Here is a 15,610-nt window from a genome sequence, read left to right on the forward strand (position 1 = left end):
ATAAAGACAAGTCTTCTTCATAGAAGGTATTTTATGGGAAGACATAGGAATGCAGCACAGAGAGCTTCATCTAGTTAGACTACCACAGTACATCGTTACTAAAACAATTTCCTAGAACAAATTACTGGCAGATGGAATTTCCTATTCTGGCTTTCTTCCTCAGCCTGATTTTGAATGCCATTATGTAAAACAGCTTACTTGTTTCTCTGAACATTGAAACATTTCTCCGAATATTTCTATTATTGAGAAAATAATATTCTTCTGTTATTACTACAAAATTCCTATAGCTAAATAAATTAATGCAAGAACCACTGCATTTTTTTAAACATCACTGCAAGAGCAGGCCCTTGATTTGACAGAAAGTTCAATCTTCTGTTAACAACTTCTTTTCACCTGTTTCTAAGAAACAAACGTTTATAGATAGCTTCTATCGAAGCACTTAAAAGAGTCTGAAGTGGGCAACACATAATCAATGTACTCCCTTTTAAGCCAGGTGCTCACCAGTTTTAGGTCTGAATAGAATTATCCTTGCCATTGCTCTTCCTAATTCCTAAGACTACAGGGACTGCCCTCTTCTTCCCTCTTCTGAAACTTCAGTAGCTTTGCCAAAAGTGATAAAAATTATTTAGCTGTGCAACAGCACAGGGAGTTACCCAAGACAAACAGCTGTGGATTGACAGGATCAGGACAACATGACCAAAAAGAAACTAAACACAGATGAAGGAAACAGTCATGATGTAGACAGCATTTGAGGAGGCAGATAAAAAGCACCCTCTTTTCCATGCCTTCAGCCAGAATTCACAATTCTTGAGCTTCCTTTTGTCTGCTTAGAAGAGAGTGCAAGCCACTGACATAATAGTAGCACAAATGTGTGAACATTCTGTTAGAGGTACCTGAGGAGCTATGAGTGTATCTTGCAGTTCTTGTTCTTCAAATCCTGCTGGACAACATACTGCCTTTCTTACAGAGAGGCAGTTGGTGGTGTTTTTAATGGTAGTATCAGTATTTGAATGCCTTCATTTTAAAAAAACAAACTTGTAAGCTAATGCTTAACTTTTTATACTTACAAAGTTGATGGTGTTTTACAGCCACGCCACCTTGATTTGGCCCTTCAGTGGTATTCATTAACTATACAAATTTGACTTTTGGAGCAAAGCCTTTACTAACATTCATGTGCACAAGCATGTGAATACCATTGGCAGAAGTTTTAACAAGCGATCTGGTTCAAATTAAAATTACACAACATTTCTGCCTCCTGCTTATGAAACAAAACATACCAGTAAAAAAGAAAAGCTTTACTGTGTAGGTTAAGAACTCAAAAAACTTCAAGACGTGTCACAGTTTTCAGTCCTCAAATTCCAGGCATAATACTTATAGGTACCAGACAGACAAATAATAAGACTGACTGTTCCAATTTTGCAGTCTAAATAGAGGAGGCAACCAGAAGTATTTGAAGAACAGGAAAGGGCTGTTCTGCCTCACAGACAAGTGGGGAGTTGGGCAGAATGTGAAGTATTTCACCAAAAATCAGAAAACAGCAGCTCAACTGAGTTGTAAACCCATTTTTCTAGCCTTTTGCCTATCCTCAGCCATAAACCCCATCCTTCAGCTCCCCTTGGAGGGCAGTTTTCCATTTCAGAACAAACAACATAACATCAAGTTGCAGCAAAACAGATGGATTGTAAAACTGAGGGTATACCTCACCACAAATGACAACATGCTAAGTCCCATAGATACTGCTTATTTACAAAGCTGTGTAAATGCAAATCACTTCCCTTTAAAGAAATCTACAACAGCTAGGAAAAAGGAAGAAAAGTAACTTTTAGAATCCCTTATCCAGTGCAAAGATGTTAAAAAAAACCAACAAAAAACCCAGATAGCACTACAGCACATGGCTACCTAAGAAAGGGAAAAGCATCGGTTGGCCTGCATATCCATTAGCATTGCACAGATCATTGAGCCCCACCGTACATAAGTGTTGTTTCATGAAAAAGGGCCTACATTGGGACAAGGGGGAAGAGAAACAACAGAGTTTCACAAGGAAAAAAGAAAAGAAGGGAGAAGAAAACTCAGTAGGAAAAACTTGTTTTCTACAGACAACTGTTGAATTTTGATTAAGATTGAAGATTACTGCTCCTAAGTTAAAACTTCATACGCTAGTCTCATGTCAGCATGACAGTCATTTGAACTCAAAGCCCCATGGCATAGCTGTAAAAAACCTTCAATACTTGGAAACACAAACATTAAGAACAGTTATTCTAAAACAGGTTACTGCAGCTGTATCTAAATGTCAGAATAACAATACATAGAGACAGAAAGGAAAATAGGAGCTATCATTTGCGTGCCACCTCCATTTCCTTCAAAAACACACTTTACAAAGACACCCCCTGCATACATAATCACTACACAGAGAAACTTTTAAGTGCCTCAACCCAGTCCCACATGGTTGGTTCCACAAGCTAGCCAGGGTCAGATCTCACCAGTGACTGCACGGGAGAACATAATGCAAGTGTAGGATGCCAATGAACAGTTCAGGCTGGTATTCCAAAGGCTTATCTCTTCCTGACAAGCATAAGCAAAGTAGTATTTCTCTCACCCATTTAGGATGTGTCACTCACACAGTAATAATACTGCGCAATATTATCGTAGAATCATGGAATGTTTTGGGGTTGGAAGGGACCTTAAAGATCATCTAGTCCCACATGCCCCTGCCTAGGGCAGGGACACCTTCACTAGACCATGTCCCCATCCAACCTAGTTTTAAACACTGCCAGGGTTGTGGCATCCACAACTTCTCAGGCCGATCTGTTCTGTCTAATAACACTCCCAGTAATGTGTATAATATTATCAGTAGTAATGTCACCACAGTCCCGCTTGGAACAAGTGCATGTTCAGTAGCCACAGTATTCTTTTGGACTTATGCCAGTTGTCAAAGAGCTTTCCATTGCACCCTATTGGTGGGTTATTAATGTATGTAAACAAGCACTAAAGTAAACACACACTCATACTCCAGGAACCCAGCCTAACCTGTGCCTCACTGAACTCAGCTAAGTCTTTCCTTCCACAAGATATCCTTCAGAAACTCTCTTCCTCTCACCTGGACCTCTTCTACTCTCCTCACGGCAGGAGATCCACAATATTCCCTTGCATCCACCTGACAAGGAGGTGTCTGGTAAAGAGCAACCTCAAACCACACAGCAATCACATCCCACAAATACTTTTGAGGCTATGTAAAAGCCAAGATCTCAGTGCTGAGAGTGGACTTCACAAAGCCCAGTGGGTCAGCCGACTGTCCACTGCTACCTTGAGAGAAAGGTCACACTCCTCTGGTTGCACACATATTCCTGATACCTGCCTCATTGATGCCTCCCACTGGCTACAGCTCTTCATAAACTGCTCCACTTCCCCATGGGTTCACAAGTCCTGCCAGCAAACCTGCTCCAGCATGGGCTCCCCTCTCCACGGGCCTGCAGGTCCTGCTGGGACCCTGCTCCAGTGCAGGCTTCCCATGGGTTCACAGCCACATTCAGGCATCCACCTGCTCCAGCGTGGGGTTCTGCACAGGCTGCAGGTGGATATATGTTCCACTGTCAACATTTATGGATTGCAGGAGGACAGCTGCCTCACCATGGTCTTCATTATGGGCTACAGGAGAATCTCTGCTCCAGCACATGGAACACCTCCTATTTTTCACTGACCCTGCTGTCTGCAGGGCTGTTTCTCTCACATATTCTCACTCTTCTCTCCAGTGGCAGGTTCCACAGTTCCAGCCCCCCACTCTTCCTCCTTAAAGCTGTTACCCCAGCAGTGCTACCACCATCACTGATGGGCTCAGCCTTGGCCAGCAGTGGGTCTGTCTTGGAGCCAGCCGACCTGGCCTCTGTTGGATGAGGGGGAAGCTTCTGTCAGCTTCTTACAGAAGCCACCTCTGTAGCATCCCAGCTAACAAAACCTGGCCATGCAAATCCAGTACAACCCACCCAGTTGAAATAGAGACGTTCTTACATGAAAAGCAGCAGGGAAAACACCTAGCTCATTTTAAACTCCCACAATGTAGTCATATTGGTTTGCCTTTCCACCTTCTCCTTGGAAAGCAGAAAGCATACAGATGGATAAACAAATTTAAGCATCCCTTTTTGGGCAAGCATAGGTAACAATTGTTCACCCAGTTTATAAACACCCTCTGTCTACTGAAAAATAAAAGCCCAAATCAAATTAAAACCCAGTTTCCATTTACTTAAGCATACAAATCAATTAGTGTAGCACTTAAATTTGTGCTTTTAGTCTCAACAACCAGCAGAGCCACATTCTATACAAAACAACTTGTAAAAGTCCTTAAAGTCCTTATTGGTGTGCACCAGGATTAATGTTTACTCAGGCAAGTTAAATAGACACAAACCAGGTTTAAACCCATTTTAGGACCTGGTATTCTGCGATAACCACTTAAAAAGTTAAGAAGTATGAGTCACAGTAACTGAAGTTGTTACTGTGTTGTCACTAACAACTACTGTGTAGCTGCTACTACAGCACAATGAACTTAAGATGTAACTCTTTACATGTATTTTATTTACATTAGTGTCAGGAGCTTGGAGTCAGCTGATGCATGCCAACCCACTTGTCTGAGCTTTCGCAAGTGCGAGCACCCTTCAAACACAAACTGGCCTTAATTCTTGCACCGATTTGAACTAAGATAGTTTAACCTCAGGCCCATGTGACTGATGCCCAAAAGGGGATAATTTCCAGAATCAAGACTCAGTTGCTTAGATGAGTGTCCGAACTTCCTTGAAAGCAATATGAAATTGGACAACTCTTCATCTCCAGGTTATGCAAGAATTTCTCCATAGTGATTAAATAGTCAACAAAAAAGGAGTTATTTGACTCTTACTACTTACCAGTTACATTAAGTACTTTTAATCACAATGACTGAAAGGGTAGCAAAAAATGCTTCCTCTTTTTTTTCTTTTAGTGCTGTGTACAACCCACTTTGATTATCCTTTGACTCATATGGATGTCTTACAGAGACGCAGGTGAGAGAGTGAGTTTTTTAAATGACCAGGGAAGCACAGCTGAAAAGTCATAAATTCTAGCAGGACTCAGGGGCTCGTGTAGTATTGTAGTTATACTTCACAGGTATTTGTATTCACTTAAACTGGTTAAGTTTTCAGATGACTGTGTGTCCTTAACCTACTCAGAGGAAAACAGACAATGTCCAATCACGAGTCAAAAAGGAAAGAGTAATGCTGTTCTCTAAAAACAAGTTTATGTTGGGAGTTTTTGGAGAAAAATAAATAAAGAGCATAACCACTAATCATATTCAGCATTCTGAATATCTCCCACAATTAGTTTTTGTAACAACACTGGTACAAAACAAAGGACTGCAGATCAGTAATAGAAATCAAGGCAAGCATTTCATAGCCATTTGACCTACCACACCTCTGGCATGTTTCTGAAGAACCAGAGAGTTATTACATACTTTTGTTACTGTAATTTCTTAATCACCATGTGACTTTTATTTCTAATAGAAAGAAGGCTTGACAGCAGCAGTGATATGACTATGTCCACATCCAACAGAAAAGAAAGATTCCTTCCTTTTTGCATTTTTTCAAATTTTAAAGACACTTTCTTCTTTATACAGTAAATACACATGTGGGTTAAGAGAAATAATCCATTGAAATCCTAAGAGAAGAGGAGAACCACACGTGTGGCAGGGCCCCACACTGCTTTTAAAAGGAGTTTGCAGGGGAGAAGACAGGAGCAGTACAGAACTGAAAATCATAAGGGCGATTACAAACTGAAGTTTAGTGTGATACAGTTTAGCAGGTGCTTCTTTGACTGGAAGAGTTTGCTAATGCTGCAACAATGGATACTTCTGGGTGTGACAGATGATAAAAATGCAACATGTTTTAGACACTTCTTCCTAATCTTGTTATTTTAGGGGGAAAAAATATCCTCCTCTGATACTTAAACTTTAGTACTTACCGAAGGATCTACTTGATCATTTGTTACTCCCCTCAAGACAATCTTCAATGGGTGCTTCATGAAAGGTGCCAAGCAGAGCAAACTCTCCAAATAGTAGCCAATACCACGACTGGGGCTGCAGTCGTGTTCCAGCGAGCCTCCATACAGAAGACCAGGCTGATAATACAAGGTAGTACCTGGGGAAGAGGCCAGGGGAGCAAACCAAATGAGGGCACTGTAACAACACCAGCCATTACTACAGCATAAAAACACTTTGCAACAATGTATGTGGGCAAATCAGAGGCAGAAGACTATATGGAAAATGGTTGCACTTCCAGCACACTGTCTACATGTCTGCAGCTAATAAATGGGTCAACACATGAGTGTCTCTCTGTCCTGCACATCACTTTCCTCCTTTCCCTTCCCCCAAAACCAAGAGATTTCTTGGCAATCTCCAAGATGCTGATACAAGCAATTGCTATCCTCCACAGAAGCTAAACCTTCAACAGTTCATCAGGTCATTAGTGTCTTGGCATATTTGATGGTAATTCATTTGCTTTACCGACCAACTGAAAATCATCAGGATCCTTAAAAAAAAAAACAAAAAAAACCCCTCAGACCAGGAGAGGTTTTTATGTGGGATGCTTCTCACTCTAATCAAACCCTTTACTAAGCATGAATAAGCAAGCAGTCTGGCTAAGAAGTTTGCCTCTGTAGAGGGTAAATCTTCTTTTTCTTCTACAAAAATTGATTCTGGTACAGAGGAACCTTTCCCCACTATGAAATTCTGCATGCCTAACAAAATACTAATTTTAATTCTCAGGCAGTACAGTTTCCTTAGCTCTCTGCATTATGGTGGAGCACTGATGTTCTTGCATCTGACCAGTTATTGCAAAACTTGTCAACTTTGTTATTTCTGATCTTCTCAGTAAATCATATCTGAACACCTACCTCTGTCAAGACAAGACTTCGGTTCCACTGCAGAAACTGATAAATCCTGGAGACCAGAACAGACAAAGCAGAAAAAAACAGATCTTACCTGTTTGGTTTATTTCAATCCGTGAGCCATTGGTCACTTTGTCAATCAGGCGAATAAAACTTGCTTCAAAATCTAAGGAGTAAGAGCACAGACAGAATTATAAAGTTTCTTAAAAGTTCATCACCTTACTTGTATTTTTGCCCTTTCCTGCCTTCCACGACAGTAAGGCTACTCTCAAACTTCAAGTTGTGGTATAATGCTACCACATGTGAAAAGGCATCTGTAAAAACAGAGATGTTAATGTGAGCCTCCACGCTCATAAGCATCTCAAATCAATTGAGATGCCCTCAGATGAGGCAGCTAGACTAGTCACACTCCTCTCTCTGGCACACAGCACATAATACAAGTGGACGTTTCTGACCACAGCGGCTTGAGAGATCACTCTTGCCCAGGATAAAATCTTTGACAATTTACATTTTGCTCTGTACAAAGCAAAACATACAAATCATAGCAAACAGGATCCCATATATTAAAGCACGACAACCTTCATTCACATTATTCTGTGTAAAAGTGTTAGCTTAAAAGAAGGGGACATTTAGACACGAAGTGATGCTGCTGCGTAGCTGTTCCACGAAGTTGTCTGCAGAGTCTAAAATTTTCCATTTCCAAAACAGTTATGGACATACTTAGGGCTAGAGAAACTAAGTCTTCCCACTGCCTCTTTTCTTGCTTCCTGTGTTCACTATACTGTAGCAGTTGCTGCGGAAGTAATTCCTCAGTTTCTCTTGATTGTGTGGACTCTTACTCAGAGGCAATGGAAAGGACAAGCAAATTTAACCAAAAACAAAACCAAAAAATACCAACCAACCAACACCAAGAAGGAAACAACAACAACAACAACACTAAAAAAAAGCCATCCCAGGAGGAATATGCTAGTATTCCAGCACCCCAGCATGGTACAGACCCAATATCAAGGAAGATAGGTGAACATATGCAGAATTCAAAACACAGGTAATTTTAAGAGCCAACAGCATCTGCATAATTGTTTATAGGTTGCAAAACTCCCTTAACAACAACCCCAAGTTATTTCTTACACAGTAATCAGATTTTTCTTTCTCTATGTGACTGTAGGATGTAACAGATATTTAAACCACAGAGCTACTTGCAGAATTAACAGATTGTCAATATTTGCATAACATGATTGATGCCTCAGAACCAATACTGGTTCTTCTCTCTGTTATGACAATTTCTAAACTATGACAGCTTATATGTTTATAAAGTTTATATGACAGCACTGGAGCATCTTCCAGTGCAAGAGTGTATCCTGGTGAGCACACGTTTCACTCTTCAAGAACACCAGCAGCAGAGTTTACAAATGCTCCAGTAATGAAAAGTAAAAAAGAACTGCATGTTGATCAACATAAACCAGGATTTGTTGTTACTATTTTTCTGTTACAGTCACAGTTTACACTTGAAGCCATAATTTAAAAAGGCAGTTCAAATACTCTTTAAAAAACATGTCAATATCTACAAACCTCACCACCACCAAATGCTCCACGGTGATAATAAATACTTTGGGTCATGGTAAATGTTAAGTCAAGCACACAAGAATGCTTTGGCAGTTTCTGAGTAGATTTTTTAGCTACAAACTGAAGGCTCCTCAGGAGGCAGAGAAGCATCTACTCCTGTTCTGAACTTCACAACAGGGCTCCTTGCCCAAAAAATAACTGAACAATAATGTTTCTTCCTCAAACTCTATCCTATTGTTTCCTTACTTCAGTTTATGATGGAATTCATCCTGGTATGCCAAAGGCTTTGTACAAGAATGACGAGGGTCCTCCCTAAGAAAGGTGTCCCTGAAACAAATCTGCAGAAATGAGAATCAATGGATTTCACCTCTTTCACCTCTTTCACCCTTACTGTTTCGGCAAACCCTGACAAAAATCAAAGCATAAAATGTGACCCATTAAAACTGCGTGAACGTCAGCTCCCACAAACACACAGAGCACACGACGCTTGGGCACAGACACGTGGCAGAAACGACGGCCCGAGAGTCAGGGAATTAATTCTGCCATCCCGACTGTGAAGCGACCGTCACGGGGACGAGAACCGGGGCTGGAGCGAGGCTCCCGCACACCCAGCGACCGGTCAGAGCCCCGCCAGGCGCAGAGCGAACGGCGCTGCCCCGCGGGGCGGGAGAGGCGGACGGGCAGTGCCAGCCCCGTCCCACCGGGACGGCTCGGCAGGGCAGCACAGCCCCGGCCGCCCGCACCGGCCCTTGATGGCCCACTCCGGAGAAAAGCTGTGATCTCGGGAAAGGCAGGGCTGCCGAGCCGAGCCGAGCCGAATCAGCGGGACGCGGATGGTACTGCTCCGTCCCCGCCCGCCCCGCCGGGCAGCGAGGCACAGACCGGCGGGTGTGTGACATTTCCCCTGCTCTGGCCTCCTTCACCGTCCCTGCCCGCTCCCAGGCCTCCTCCTCCTCCCAAAGCCCCGCGACCCACGTGTGACAGCTACACCGGAGATGGGTGTGCGGAGCGCCCAGGGGAGAGCCCATCCACGGGGAGACACCGGTACGCAGCTGGGTGCGCCCTCCTCGGTGGGACCCGCCGAGATGGAGCCCGGGCTGTCCCAGCTCCCGCTGCGGGGTTGGCCCTGCTCGGCAGCAGGTCCCAGGCACAGCCGGCACCGGAGCTCCGCCGCCCCCCGACCTCCTCCCCCGCGGCCGCCGGTGCCGCCGCTCACCGCGGAGGCCGGGGTCCTCCTCCTTGGCGCGGATCTTGCGGATCTTCAGCGGGCGCCCGCTGAGCGTGGCCAGCACCAGGCGCTGCCGCAGGAAGTTGCATCCCGTGTAGCTGAGGCACTGCGCCTCGCCCGCCGCGCCGCCCGCCATCCCGCCGCCCACGTGGTTGGAACAGGAAGCGCTGGGACAGCGGCGGGGGCAAAGGGCAGGGGGCGGGCGGGCTCTGGGAGCGGTCGCACCGCCCCCGTGCTTCGCATCGGCACGGACCGCGGCGCGGCCGGGAGCGCTCGGCGGCGGGGCCGCGGTGAGAAGGCTCGGGCTGATTGTCGCGACAGCGGTGGTAGCTTCTGCCTTTTCCTCTGCTCTCCCAGCCTGCGTGTTTTTAGTTGAAACTTAAGGAATGTGGAAGTGTCGGGAAATGTGTCTGACCGAAGCCCGGTGCCCGGCCCGCTGCTCTTCCGGGCGGTGCGGGCTCTCCCTCGGCGGGCGGGTAAGGACGGCCCGGAGCGGAACGTGGGGCCTGCACAAGGGTACTGTCCCCACATCGAAATGAGTCAGTTTCTGGGAACACGTTCCTTAGGCAGTACTTTTCAGTAATTCATCCCTGTCTACCTTAAGGAAAACTGAGCGGTGGAATGAGTCCTGCTTTCGGTCCTTGGGACGGCCTGTTTGCTTAATGACAGTGACAGGGTCCTCCTGTCCTTAAGGAGGAGACTGACTAATGCTTTCAGTCTCTTATGTTAAGAGAAACGTGGATTATAGTCGAGGTGTGACAATGTCGAATGTTAGGCTATATTTACGTGTCCAGAAAAAGAAGTTTCTTAGAATGGAATAGTCTAGTTGGAAGGGATGTACAAGAATCGTTTAGCCCAGCTGCCTGAGCACTTCAGGACTGACCCAAAGGTAAAGCAGGTTGGGGGCACTGTACAGATGCCCTTTACACACTGACAGGCTCAGAGTATCATCAGGCTTGACCAGGCTCTCTATAAAGAAATGCTTCCTGATGGTGAATCCAAACCTCCCCTGGCACAGCTTTGAGCCATTGCCACACATCTATCACTGGATCCCAGGGAGGAGAGATCAGCACCTCCCTCTCCACTTCTCCTCCTCAGGAAGCTGTAGAGAGCAAGGACGTTGCCCCTCAGCCTCCTTTTCTCCAACCTAGACAAGCCCAAAGCCCTTAGCAGCTCCTCACAGTGTCCAGTCCTTCCACCATCTGTCTTGCCTTCTGCAGACACCTTCAAGGACCTTCCCATCATTCTGAAATGGTGGAGCCCAGAGCTGCAGCCAGCACTCAGGGGGAGGGCCCTGCCCCAGCGCTGGGCACGGAGGGCCGGTCACCTCTTTGGACGGCCGGTGACGCCGAGTTTGGTGCACCCAGGATGGGTTTGCTGCCCTCCTGGCTGCCAGGGCACGCTGCTGGCTGCCGCGGAGCCTGCTGCCAGCCAGCACCCCCAGAGCCCTCTCTGCAGCCCCAGAGCTGCCCCTCTCCCAGTTTAGCCTCGTGTCTGGCATTTCTCTATCCCAGGTGCAGAATCAGGCTTTTTGACTTGTCATTTGCATGTCACTGGTGATGGCCCAGTGCTCCACTGTATCCAGATCCCTCTCTCTGCAAGGACCCTTGTCCCTCAAGAGAGTCAACAGCACCTTCCAGTTTGGTACAGCAGAAGTCAGACTGTTTTCCTTACCAACAGTAACCATTTTTTATTTTACTAAATTGTTTTTCAGATACTAAAACTTTTCTTTTTTTTTTTTTTAATCCATGATAGGCACACTTTACAGAAACTGGATGAAGTAAACCACCTATTATTAGCTGCTTGCTGACTTTTGTGATCAGCATGCATAAGGATTTTTGTCATGTTGATAAACCTGTCTGCAAGCTTCGTATCACAGAGTAATCACGATTTGGTTTGGAAGGGACCTTTAAATATCATCTAGTCAACCCTCATACTGTGGGCAGGAACACCTTCCACTCTACCAGATTGCTGAAAGCCCCATCCAACCTGGCCTTCAACACTTACAGGTCCCCATTGGGCATCCACAACTTCTGTAGCCAACTTGTGCCAGTGCCTCACCACCTTTGCTGTAGAAAAATTTTTCTTTATGTCTAATTTAAATCTACCCTTTTTCAGTTTAAAACTCTTGCCCTTTGTCCTGTCACTACTTCTTAGCAAAATTTTTCCCTCTGTCTCTGTGATAAGCCCCCTTAAATACTGCAAGACTGCAATGAGCTCTCACCAAGGCCCTCTCTTGTCCAGGCTGAACAATCTCAGCTTTTTCAGCCTTTCCTCAAGGAGAAGTTATTCCAGCACATCGATAATGTTTGTGGCCCACATCTAGACTAGCTTAATCAGGTCCATGTCACAGAATCACAGTCAGAATCATAGAATTTATTAGGTTGGAAAAGACCTTTGAGATCATCAAGTCCAACCCATGACCAAACATCACCTTGTCAACTTGACCATGGCACTGAGTGCCACATCCAGTCTTTCCTTAAACACCTCCAGGGACAGTGACTCCACCACATCCCTGGGCAGCCAATTCCAGTGTCCAATCACCCTTTCTATAAAGAAATTCTTCCTAATGTCCAACCTAAATCTTCCCTGGCACAACTTAAGACTGTGTCCTCTTGTATTTCCTGAAGTGAGGACTCCAGAGCTGGATGCAGAAATCCAGGTGGGGTCTCACAAGTGTGGAGTAGAAAAGGGCAATCATGTCCCTTGATCAGCTGGGACACTGCTCTATATGCTCAAGTCCAATTTTTCACATACCAGTATCCCAAATTTCTTCTCCACTTAATCTGTTTACCATCCAGCCTGTACAGATGGTGTGGATTTCCCCGACCCAGTGCTAAGGTAAAAAATCAAATCCAGAAGAATTATACATCTAAATCAAAAGACCACATCTGTGCAGAAACTAAGCCCAAGAATTTTTTTTAAAGGAAGCAGTTTGAGAAACTTGTGGAAAGTTAGGATCAAAAAATGACAGCAGTTAAACAGCATTAGTTCACACAAGCAATACCCAGGATTTCTGAGATACGGGCAAAAATATCTAGAGTTATTCATGGTTCGTATGCAGATGAACCTCTCCATCTTTTTAGAAAAAGAGAGTTTTATTATGGAGAGTTTTGTGGAATCAAAGAAATGTAGCTTTCTGAGAGTAAGAAAGTAGTTGCCAGTTGCAGCCCTGATCTAGGACATAAGACAAAAGAGGGTGGGCCTTGGCCAGCAGAAATTCTTTTCTGTAATGCACTGAGCAGAACTAAGAGAAAACTGTGTGTGTGAGGAAGGTAAAGAACGTACATATCTTCTCAGAGCTAGTAAATCTATGTTCAACCTTCACAAAAATTCTTAAAACTTTCTTGATAAATCAGTGGTTTCTTTTCCTGCTTACAAACAATTAAATTCAATCAAGTCTCTGCATAATTCCTTTGGGTTTCAGAGTTTGGAGAGTATTTTGGAATTCCAGAACAAAGAGTGCTAAACTTCATGATTAACGGAGAAGAAATCTGACACTTACCATTTCCTATTTTCAGGGAACAATTTTGTCTCCTTTCAGTCATTCACAGGCCTTTTAGAATAATCACAGGATAGTAGTTAAAGAACAGTTTGCTGTAAGGTTGTCAGTATGGGATATGATAGAGAATGAACACTCCCACTGAAATCAAGAGGGTCTTCTTCTGTGAAGACGGCTGTGTAAAAGGCTTTCAGATGCTGCAACTGGAACTATATTTTTCACTGCATTGTCTGAACTCCGTATCTTATAGTTGCATTGAAAATATCTAGTCAAATATGTCTACTTTAAATGAACTCTCTGCTGTGGTTCATTTCTCTTCCTTTGTGTACACCCCTGCTCTCCCACACATGTATTTTTAGTTCTGCCCATCCTGTCCTTCTTCTGTGACTTCCAATTACTTGCTATCATCTGTTAACAATTTGCAAGTATTTGCTTGATGTCAAGGCATGAGAAAACAAAATTGGGAAAACACTCTTCCCCAAAAATGGCCTCTACTTCTAGCCATCAAATTAATACCTGAAAAAGTCTGATTGCCCAAAACCCCTCCAGAATTTTCTTATGTAACTGAAATAAGATACTTCTGTGAAAAATCACTGGTAGATAGACTGAAAAACACTACTCTGCTGGTATAATGTAAATATCCTTGTAATAAGAACTCTATCTTTCGTAAAAATACCCAGTGACATAGAAGAGGGATTTTCTTTCCCTGGGAGTGCTGGTAGCTTGCTGTCCTAGATGTTCAAGGATTTCTGGAGTCAGGAAAAAGCTTTTTATCAACGTCCTAGGGGTGGCACAGAGAGACTGAGTGGCACCTCACAGATGCATAACATGTCATGATCTGGGCAGCTGTTACAATTTAATCTCAAAATGTAAAGCTGTTACTGGTTTACCTTTAATACTCAGGGGAAATGTTAATTTTCATTTAATCAAAGGTTGGAGAACATGACAGTCTGCTGGTGTTTTAATCACTTGCAATAGATAATACAGAAAAGGTCATTACAGAAATTTCCAAAAGATCGCTGCCATTTGCTAATGTATGAGGGCTCCAAGTATCAAAAAAATTAACACTGTTTTCTGAATTTCTGTTAGTTTACATTATCTCCCAAGAGTTTTCACACAGTCTCAGAAACACAGCTGTGTAACTTCTCTTTTACTGTGACTTAATGTTTTTTCCTATTTATGTGTATTTTGAGGGAGATCTAAACAATCTGTGCTGAGTGGTTTTTATAGGACTACAATTACAAAGTCCAAATACAGCTCAAAAGAACCACTGGGAGAGCAGAAATGTTTTTCAAATAATTAAAATTCTGTATTTGATTATTATCAATCTGTGACTGCAATGAAGTATTGCCACTGCTAGTAATGGGACATAAGCCTTGTATTAAGTTTCCAAGGCATCAGAACAGAAGCTTGTCAGATTTGCACTGCCTGAATGTTCTTTGATCTGCTTGCAGCTTTGCTTTGCTTCCTTTAATTGTGAGAGCAGTTTTGACAGGTTTCCTATGGCTAATTTATTTTTCTTGTATTAATTGTTTTCTGAAATGCAGACCTGGAGCTGGACACAACTGGTTTAGCAAAAAAGGCAAAGAAACTACCTAATACATGTGGCAGGTACTGTATATAGTAAAATCAGATGTAAGAGCTGCAGATTAGTGAAGAAAAAGCAAGGTGTAAAGTTGTGTTAGCAAGCATACAGAAATAACTCCAAGAGAACCACAGAGGAGTGAAGGAGCAGCTGTCAACACAAGCATGACATTCGTCCTGGTGAGGGACTCCAGATGCTGACGACTCACTGTAAACCCATCCCCCCCACCTGAGTGAGACCATGACCTTGGGGCCTAGGGAAGGAGGGAAGAGAGGTGACACAATACCAGGAGAATGGTAGAAACTAAGAAGTGTGTGTGGAGGAATTAATTATTTGTATAATAAATAATAAAACTTAATAATGGTAATTCAGCATAAACATGTAGTTTCTGTAATAATTACATCTGAATTAATAATTATTGAATGAGACTGTTAGGATTTCAGTTATGTTAACAGTAGATTTTTTACTTTTTAAATAAGGTGCATTTCGTCTTTGTCATAAATAAGGTTTTAAGTGTAACAAGCTTGGTGTACTGGCAATAAATTTCTGTCTGAAGAATACACATTAACTAGGAAACTTGGAGTTTCGGAACAACCCATGTTATGTTTAAGTGTTAATTTGCTATACTCAGCCATCTGAGAGGAATAATTCATTAGGCTGGTTAATTAAGGTAGGAGTGACACCACAAAAATGATACTGTTATAGCGCTCTTTGTAATAAAACACTATATAAATCTAAAAAAAGAATCACAGCTCTAAATGTTTGGTTTGTAAAGAGCTCTGTATTTGCTACTTTAAAGGAAACAGTTCAACAACATTTCATTCCATAT

At 43.4% G+C, this 15,610-nt stretch overlaps 1 protein-coding gene and 1 long non-coding RNA gene across 3 annotated transcripts in view; one reads left to right on the top strand and one right to left on the bottom strand.

Moving 5' to 3' along the window:
• The window catches only part of RCL1 (RNA terminal phosphate cyclase like 1), a 31,879-nt gene extending 22,020 nt beyond the window's left edge, over positions 1-9,859 (bottom strand). Inside the window, exons 1-3 of one of the 2 annotated variants that reach the window (XM_032096597.1) lie at positions 9,683-9,859; positions 6,998-7,069; positions 5,980-6,155 (exon numbers count right to left, since the gene is read on the bottom strand). In XM_032096597.1, coding sequence (XP_031952488.1) covers positions 5,980-6,155; positions 6,998-7,069; positions 9,683-9,830 — 396 coding nt within the window. In that variant the 5' untranslated portion in view covers positions 9,831-9,859. The remainder of the gene's footprint in view (positions 1-5,979; positions 6,156-6,997; positions 7,070-9,682) is intronic. The other variant, XM_032096598.1, reaches the window with a different exon arrangement.
• Positions 9,860-9,864: 5 nt separating this feature from the next.
• LOC116438052 lies at positions 9,865-14,845 on the top strand. The gene is made up of 2 exons (XR_004237579.1): positions 9,865-10,170; positions 14,744-14,845. It is a non-coding gene; the product is annotated as an uncharacterized LOC116438052 (long non-coding RNA).
• Positions 14,846-15,610: the final 765 nt, after the last annotated feature.

The sequence above is a fragment of the Corvus moneduloides genome, chromosome Z (assembly GCF_009650955.1).
Source record: "Corvus moneduloides isolate bCorMon1 chromosome Z, bCorMon1.pri, whole genome shotgun sequence".
Classification (NCBI taxonomy): domain Eukaryota; kingdom Metazoa; phylum Chordata; class Aves; order Passeriformes; family Corvidae; genus Corvus; species Corvus moneduloides.